The 9,461-nt window shown below is 45.6% G+C and overlaps 1 protein-coding gene across 5 annotated transcripts in view; it reads left to right on the top strand.

Annotated features, from left to right (window-relative positions):
• The first annotated feature begins 4,164 nt into the window (after nucleotides 1–4,164).
• The window catches only part of EMSY (EMSY transcriptional repressor, BRCA2 interacting), a 56,089-nt gene continuing 50,792 nt past the window's right edge, over nucleotides 4,165–9,461 (top strand). For 4 of the 5 annotated variants that reach the window (XM_056561174.1, XM_056561172.1, XM_056561173.1 and 1 more), the window contains exons 1-3: nucleotides 4,165–4,982; nucleotides 8,247–8,346; nucleotides 8,642–8,716. In XM_056561174.1, the coding sequence (XP_056417149.1) occupies nucleotides 4,913–4,982; nucleotides 8,247–8,346; nucleotides 8,642–8,716 (245 nt within the window). In that variant the 5' untranslated portion in view covers nucleotides 4,165–4,912. The remainder of the gene's footprint in view (nucleotides 4,983–8,246; nucleotides 8,347–8,641; nucleotides 8,717–9,461) is intronic. The other variant, XM_056561175.1, reaches the window with a different exon arrangement.

Genomic DNA, 9,461 nt, shown 5'->3' with positions numbered 1-9,461 from the left:
GGGATGAAGGGTGTACCTGTATGCCCTGCGCCCGCTCCCTTTCTATAACGCGGGGACACGCCATGACACGTGGCTAATAGCACGCCTCACCGATCGCGGTGACACGTGCTATTAACCCTTTAGACGTGGCGATCACAGTTGATTGCCACGTCTAAAGTTAAATTGAAAACTACCCAGCTGCTCAGTCGGGCTGATCGGTACCACCGCGGTGAAACCGTGCTGTCCCGATCAGCTAGGACACACGAGTAGGGTCCCTTACCTGCCTCCTCTGCATCCAATTGCTGAATGACTGCTCTGTGCCAGGCAGACAGGAGCAGGCAGGAGCAGTCAAGCGGCGATAACTCTGATCAATGCTATGCTATGGCATAGCAGTGATCAGTGTAGAAAATCAGTGTGTGCAATGTTATAGTCCCCTATGGGAGCTATAACACTGCAAAAAAAAAAAAAGTGAAATAAAAAGTGAATAAAGATCATTTAACCCCTTCCCTAATAAAAGTTTGAATCATCCCCCTTTTCCCATTGAAAAAAAAACTGTGTAAATAAAAATAAACGTGGTATTGCCGCATGCGTAAATGTCCGAACTATAAAAATATAGTTATTTAAACCGCACAGTCAATGGCGTACGCGCAAAAAAATTCCAAAGTCCAAAATAGTGTATTTTTATCACTTTATATACCATAAAAAAAGAATAAAAAGCGATCAAAAAGTCAGATCAAAGCAAAAATGGTTCCGATAAAAACTTTAGATCACGGTACAAAAAATGAGTCCTCATACTGGCCCGTAAAGAGAAAAAAAGAAAAAAAAAATAGGTAGGGGTCAGAAGATGAAAATTTTAAACGTATACATTTTCGTGCATGTAGTTAAGATTTTTTCAATAAGTACGACAATATCAAACCTATATAAGTAGGGGATAATTTTAACCCTATGGACCTACAGAATAATGATAAGGTGTCATTTTTACCAAAAAATGCACTGTGTAGAAACGGGAGCCCCCAAAAGTTACAAATTGCCATTTTTTCTTCAATAATGTCTCAAAATGATTTTTTTTTTTTTTTTTGGTTTCGCCGTAGATTTTTGGGTAAAATGACTGATGTCACTGCAAAGTAGAATTGGTGGCGCAAAAAAAAAAGCATCATATGGATGTTTAGGTGCAAAATTGAAAGGGTTATGATTTTTAAAAGTTGAGGAGGAAAAAATGAAAGTGCGAAAAAGGAAAAACCCTCCGTCCCCAAGGGGTTAAAGTGAGAGAACTTGCACAATTGGTGGCTGACTAAATACTTTTTTGCCCCACTGTATCCATTTCATATCTATCTCATATCTACCTCATATTTACCTCATATCTATCTATCTCATATCTATCTATCTATCTATCTATCTATCTCATATCTATCTATCTCATATCTATCTATCTATCTCATATCTATCTATCTCATATCTATCTATCTCATATCTATCTATCTATCTCATATCTATCTATCTCATATCTATCTATCTCATATCTATTTATCTATCTATCTCACGTAGCATGAATAAAAACATCCAATGTGCAAGTAATGTATGTAATAGTTAACATTATTAGACCTGTATATTGTATGTGTAAATAGGGGTAAAATACACTTGGGAAAACAGGTCTTAAAAAAAAAAAAAAAAAAAAAAAAAAAAAGGGACAAAATAAAAACCCACACACATGGAAAACTGCACTCAAAATAAAGAGGGAAGAAAGGAAAATAAAAACATGGGAAAATGTATAAAACAAAGAGTAAAGAGTGCAAGAAAACCTCCCCTATAAAATTGCGGGAAAAATGCGAGAAAAAAAAGCCCAAACAAATCTGAAAACACAGAAAAATGCAAAAAATAAAAAACACAAACAAATGAAAAACCCATTAACAAAAATAATGCAAAATGCAAAAAATGAAAAGAAAAAAAAGGGAAAAACACATACAAAAGAGCCAGACCCACGAACCTCTCTGTACTTGGATCATCACATGGATTGTTTATGGATCTGAAATAAATCACTGGAAAGGGTGAGTGCTGCACTGTGATTCTTTTCTTCTACATACAAAAGAGCAATGGCAAAGAAAAAAAAAACACACTAAAAACAGCTGTTTAAAATGCAAGAAAAAAATTACCGTATTTTTTGTCCTATAGGACGCACCGGCGTATAAGACGCACCCAATTTATAGGTGCAAAATCTAAAAAAATAAAGATTTTGAACCCAATAGCGGTCTTCAACCTGCGGACCTCCAGATGTTGCAAAACTACAACTCCCAGCATGCCCGGACAGCCGTTGGCTGTCCGGGCATGCTGGGAGTTGTAGTTTTGCAACATCTGGAGGTCCGCAGATTGAAGACCACTGCATAGGAGGTAATACTCACGTGTCCCCGCCGCTCCGGACCCGTCACCGCTGCCCTGGATGTCGCTCCATCGCTGTCGCCGCGTCCCCGTCGCTCCGGAACGTCTCTGCTGCCGGCCGGGTATCCTCGCTCTCCGTCGCCGCCATCACGTCGTTACACACGCCGACGCACATACGCGACGACGTGATGACGAGGAAGGAGAGCGCCGGCCATACAGGGGATCCCTGAACGGAGAAGACACCGAGGAGGCAGGTAAGGTCCCTCCCGGTGTCCTGTAAGCACTAACCTGGCTATTCAGTCGGGCTGTTCGGGACCGCCGCGGTGAAATCGCTGAACAGCCGGGTTAGTGTCACTTTCCCTTCAGACGCGGCGGTCAGCTTTGATCGGCGCGTCTGAAGGGTTAATACAGGGCATCACCGCGACCGGTGATGTTCTGTATTAGCCGCGGGTCCCGGCCGTTGATGGCCACAGGGACCGCCGCGATAGGGGTGTATTCGCCGTATAAGACGCACCGACTTTTCCCCCCCAGTTTTGGGGAAGAAAAAGTGCGTCTTATACGGCGAAAAATACGGTAAACCTAAATAAGGCATAAAAAAAAAAAAAACAAGAAAAAAAAAGGAAGAAGCGCATAACAAATGCAAGGAGAGAAAAATATGTGAAAAATGCTTAAAAAAACACCAGAAAACCCCAAGGAAATATATATATATATATATATATATATATATATATACACATACACCTCAACAATCAGTATACAAAATATCAAAGCTAAATATTATAGGATTATATATGACACCATGGGCATACATAATAAATTTACATCGCTAACTATGATATTGATTAATCAGAGCGCCCCTTTCACATTTACACGTACATAATCTGCTGTGGAATTGATGCGGTAAAATTATGCTATTTATTTATATTGAGCTCGAAATCTGCAGCGGATTTAAAGGAGATATACTGGAAGAGAAAAAAACAGAGCAAATTTCGTTCAAAAACAGCGCCACACATCATCAGGTTGTGTGCGGTATTACATCTCGGCTCCATTCACTTGAATGAAACTGAGCTGCAATACCACACACAACCTGAGGATGTGTGGCGCTGTTTTTGGAAGAAATCAGCTCTGTTTTTCTAATCCTGGATAACACTTTTTTTAAAGGGGTTATCCAGGAATCAAAAAACTGAACTGCAGAACCACCGGGCATTCTGGGAGTTGTAGTCTTGCAACAGCTGGAAGTACCCTTGTGGGAAACTAATCTATAAGGAAACATGAAACTCTAGACCCACACAGCGTTTTTTATTATGTAGTGTTTTTTCTCCCCCTTTTGCGTTCTTAGGAGCAGTTTTTCCAAATTTCGGCTTTTGAGGCTATAGCGTCTTTCTAAGGTAATAATGACTTTTTTTTTTTTTTTAACCCCCCCCCCCCCCAAGCCAATCTCAAACCCACATTGCGTTTTTCTTGGTGTCTTTTTTCCCATCCCATAGAAGTCTATGAGAGAGAAAAAATTGGCAAAAAAAAAAAATCCTAAGGCTAGGGGATAAGTTTCAGATCGCGGGGGGTCCAACCGATGGGGCCCCCCGCCATCCCTGGCTCGCGTGTCAGCCGCGGCTTCGTGCGGTGGTCAACACGCCCCCTTACCGTGTGCTGTCGGTGCCCAGTACAGGATATCGGGGGGGGGGGGGGGGGCCTCAGCGGTCGGACCCCCCGCGATCTGAAACTTATCCCCTATACTTAGGATTTTTATTTTTTTTTTGCCAATTTTTTCTCTCTCATAGACTTCTATGGGATGGGGAAAAAAGACACCAAGAAAAACACAATGTGGGGTTGAGATTCACCACTGGATATTTCCTTTAAAAATTGCTGAAACCCAAAAACCCCAATAAAGAGTAAAAATTAAACAATGTGGGGGATATTTATCAAAACATGTGCAAAGGAAAAGTTGCCCAGTTGCCCATAGCAACCAATCAGATCGCTTCTTTCATTTTGCAGAGGCCTTGGTAAAAATTAAAGAAGTGATCTGATTGGTTGCTATGGGCAACTCAGCAACTTCCTCCCTGGACAGGTTTTGATAACTCTCCCCCAGTGTATTTGGGTTTCATATTATTTTAATATTGACTCCCAAAAAAATAAGCGGCTGTCATTTTCTATCTAAATACGTTTTTGTCCTCTCAGTCCTCCAAAGCTGCAATAACACCTAGGGGTCGCTGTAACGCTTTTGCTGTTTGTCCCTCTTCAGCTTCCGTCCGCGGCTCACCCCCCTCCTTCGTTTATGATACGCTCGCCTCATCTGCGAAACCGTCCAATCAGATGGCAGCACTACAACTCCTGGCGTCCCCCGCGCATGCGCAATGTCGCCGGCGCGCCATCTTGACAGCGGGAGCTGCAGTCAAACCCACTGGATCTGTGTTGGCCGAGCGATCCGTTGGCCCTCCGCCGTATCGCAGGGATAGGGACCCTACGTACACGTCTGGGGGCCGCTCACAGCGTGAGAGGAGCTGCAGGGAGTGATGTCTTCTAGCGTTCTCCCCCTCAGGGCTGTGTGACTGCAGGGGACAGGATGCCAGTGGTGTGGCCGACCCTGCTGGATTTCAGTCGAGATGAATGCAAAAGGATCCTCCGGAAACTGGGTACGTTTTACCTTCCGTTAACTCCGTTATTCGTCTCTGATCGCCTCTGCGCATGCGCGGACGGCTTTTTTGTGTGTATTGAATGGCGGGGCACGCCCCCCTTTGCTGACGTCAGCTCTCAGCTTGCCCTGACTGTAAACATTCTGTGCGTCGTGCGGGCGTTTCTCCTCTAGGTGGCGCGGGCTACAGGAGCGTACAGATATGTTACATTTGCCACTGCGCATGCGCTTTTGGCATATTTTTTTTTATGTTGAACGGCAGGGCACGCCCCTTTCCTCTGACGTCAGCGCTCAGCTGGTCTTCACTGTAAATATTCTGTGAGTCGTGTGGGCGATTCTCCTCTAGGTGTCGCTGGTCTGCAGGATTGTACAGCTGATTACACTGATGTTCTCTGTTAACCCCTTAAGGACCAGGCCAATTTTCACTGTAGAACCAGAGCGTTTTTTGCACATTTGACCACTGTCACTTTAAGCATTAATAACTCTGGGATGCTTTTAGTTATCATTCTGATGCCGAGATTTATTTATTTATTTTTTACTTTGAAGCTCTCTGCTTGTAAGGAAAATTAATATTCCAAATAAATTATTATATATTGATTCACAAATACAATATGTCTGCTTTATGTTTCCATCATAAAGTTGAGATGTTTTTACTTTTGGAAGACACCAGAGGGCTTCAAATTTCAACACCAATTTTTCACAAAATTTTCAAAATCAGAATTTTTCAGGGACCAGTTCAGGCTTGAAGTAGATTTGAGGGGCTTCATATTAGAAATACCCCATTATAAAAAATGCACCCCTGAAATAATTCAAAATGACATTCAGAAAGTGTTTCGCTCCGGGTCTGATTACTGTCTATCACGGGGCCGGAGCATAGTGACGTCATGGCTCCGCCCCCGTGTGACAGTACGCTCCGCCCCCTCAATGTAAGCCTATGGGAGGGGGCGTGATGGCCATCATGCCCCCTCCCATAGACTTGCATTGAGGGGCGGGGCGGGATGTCATGCCGGAGCGGAGTTGTGATTTCACGCTCTTTCGCTCGCGTGGTCAGGATCCGAAGCCTCCAGCGTTGCCGGAAGACGTTGAGGTGGGTGCTGCAGCCGAGATCCCGGGGGACCCCCGCGATCTGACATCTTATTCACCAGCTATCCCGTGTGACAATGGCCAGGGGGTCCTGAGACACACAGTGATCTCCAAACTGTGGCCCTCCAGATGTTGCAAAACTACAAATCCCAGCATGCCCAGACAGCAAACTGCTGTGTGGGCATGCTGGGAGTTTTTGTTTTGCAAGATCTAAAGTGCTACAGTATAGAGATCACTGTATAGTCCCCTGGGCATTGTCACATGGGATGGCTGGTGAATGATTTCAGCAAGCATCCTGATCTGGTCCCCGCCCCGGGGACTGAAATTCCCACGGGCATACAGGTACGCCCTGGGTCCTAAAGTGGTTAAAGGAGTACTCCGCTGGAAAAGTTTTTTTTTTTTTTTTTTTTTTTTTTTTTTTTTAATTAACTGGTGTTAGAAAGTTAAAGAGATTTGTAAATTACTTCTATTAAAAAAATCTTAACCCTTCCAGTACCTATCAGCTGCTGTATGCTCCACAGGAAGTTCTTTTCTTTTTTGAATTTCCTTTCTGTCTGATCACAGTGCTCTCTGCTGACACCTCTGTCCATGTCAGGAACTGTCCAGAGTAGGAGCAAATCTCCATAGCAAACCTCTTCCGCTCTGGATAGTTCCTGGTATGGACAGAGGTGTCAGCAGAGAGCACTGTGATCAGACAGAAAGGAAATTCAAAAAAGAAAAGAACTTCCTGTGTATTATACAGCAGCTGATAGGTACTGGAAGGGTTAAGATTTTTTTTATAGAAGTAATTTACAAATCTCTTTAACTTTCTAACACCAGTTGATTACAAAAATGTTTTACACTGTAGTACCCCTTTAAAGGCCTATTCACACTATGTATTTTCCAAGCGGAATTCCTGTACTGACTGGTTTATCTGGACCCCAGCGCAGCAAGGAAACAGTACTGATCATACAGCCCTTTGTTATCTATAGAGCAGGCTGTTGGGGCATGCTGGGAGTTGTAGTTTTCCAACCGTTAGCATACATTGTCTTAAAGGGACACTACACACATTGTATCTTCTCTGTACTTGCTGACCAGGATAACACTATTCACGTGACGTCATCTCGTACAGGGCAGGGAGGTCACGTGACGTCATCTCGTACAGGGCAGGGAGGTCACGTGACGTCGTCTCGTACAGGGCAGGGAGGTCTCGTGACGTCATCTCGTGCAGGGCAGGGAGGTCACTTGACGTCATCTCGTACAGGGCAGGGAGGTCTCGTGACGTCATCTCGTGCAGGGCAGGGAGGTCACTTGACGTCATCTCGTACAGGGCAGGGAGGTCTCGTGACGTCATCTCGTACAGGGCAGGGAGGTCTCTTGACGTCATCTCGTACAGGGCAGGGAGGTCTCGTGACGTCATCTCGTACAGGGCAGTGAGGTCACGGGACGTCGTCTCGTACAGGGCAGGGAGGTCACGGGACGTCGTCTCGTACAGGGCAGGGAGGTCACGGGACGTCGTCTCGTACAGGGCAGGGAGGTCACGGGACGTCGTCTCGTACAGGGCAGGGAGGTCACGGGACGTCGTCTCGTACAGGGCAGGGAGGTCACGGGACGTCGTCTCGTACAGGGCAGGGAGGTCACGGGACGTCGTCTCGTACAGGGCAGGGAGGTCACGGGACGTCGTCTCGTACAGGGCAGGGAGGTCACGGGACGTCGTCTCGTACAGGGCAGGGAGGTCACGGGACGTCGTCTCGTACAGGGCAGGGAGGTCACGGGACGTCGTCTCGTACAGGGCAGGGAGGTCACGGGACGTCGTCTCGTACAGGGCAGGGAGGTCACGGGACGTCGTCTCGTACAGGGCAGGGAGGTCACGGGACGTCGTCTCGTACAGGGCAGGGAGGTCACGGGACGTCGTCTCGTACAGGGCAGGGAGGTCACGGGACGTCGTCTCGTACAGGGCAGGGAGGTCACGGGACGTCGTCTCGTACAGGGCAGGGAGGTCACGGGACGTCGTCTCGTACAGGGCAGGGAGGTCACGGGACGTCGTCTCGTACAGGGCAGGGAGGTCACGTGACTCCAATGGCCTCCACAGTCAAGAAGCAGAATTGTTGTGGTAGTTTCCCCTTGTGTTGCCGTCATGGTAACGTTGACGTAATGCGCCAGTGTTCAATCAATCCTGATGGTCTCTGTATTTCTTTGTTAGAGCTGGAGGCGTACGCGGGTGTTATCAGCGCTCTGCGTGCACAGGGCGACCTCAGCAAGGAGAAGAAAGACCTTCTGGGAGAACTCTCTAAGGTTCTGAGGTGAGTGATCATCTTCTGGTATGTTCTACCATTGGGCAGTGACCTCGTGAAGTAACTATTAGTGAATGAGATTATATCAGTGTCTTCCCAACCAGTGTGCCTCCAGCTGTTGCAAAACTACAACTCCCAGCATGCCCGGACAGCCGTTGGCTGTCAGAGCATGTTGGGAGTTGTAGTATTGCAACAGCTGGAGGCACACTGGTTAGGAAGCACTGGATTATAGAGTGACGGCCGGGATGCACAGTTCCTGTATATTGCTCATAGCCCAGTATGACCTGTTGTTGTTCCTCCACAGCATTTCTACAGAGCGGCATCGTGCGGAGGTCCGCAGAGCGGTGAATGATGAGCGCCTCACTACAATTGCTCACAAGTGAGTGGTCATGTATTTTATAAATTACATTACTTATTATACTACAGAGCTGCACTCACTATTCTGCTGGTGAGATCACTGTGTACATACATTACATTACTTATCCTGTACTGATCCTGAGTTATATCCTGTATTATACTCCAGAGCTGTACTCACTATTCTGCTGGTGAGGTCACTGTGTACATACATTACATTACTTATCCTGTACTGATCCTGAGTTATATCCTGTATTATACTCCAGAGCTGTACTCACTATTCTGCTGGTGAGGTCACTGTGTACATACATTAATTACTTATCCTGTACTGATCCTGAGTTATATTCTGTATTATACTCCAGAGCTGTACTCACTATTCTGCTGGTGAGGTCACTGTGTACTTACATTACTTATCCTGTACTGATCCTGAGTTATATCCTGTATTATACCCCAGAGCTGTACTCACTATTCTGCTGGTGAGGTCACTGTGTACACACATTACATTACTTATCCTGTACTGATCCTGAGTTATATCCTGTATTATACCCCAGAGCTGTACTCACTATTCTGCTGGTGAGGTCACTGTGTACACACATTACATTACTTATCCTGTACTGATCCTGAGTTATATCCTGTATTATACTCCAGAGCTGTACTCACTATTCTGCTGGTGAGGTCACTGTGTACATACATTACATTACTTATCCTGTACTGATCCTGAGTTATATCCTGTATTATACTCCAGAGCTGTACTCACTATTCTGCTGGTG

Source organism: Hyla sarda, chromosome 2, assembly GCF_029499605.1.
Source record: "Hyla sarda isolate aHylSar1 chromosome 2, aHylSar1.hap1, whole genome shotgun sequence".
NCBI lineage: Eukaryota > Metazoa > Chordata > Amphibia > Anura > Hylidae > Hyla > Hyla sarda.
This window is presented reverse-complemented; position numbering and strand designations above follow the sequence as displayed.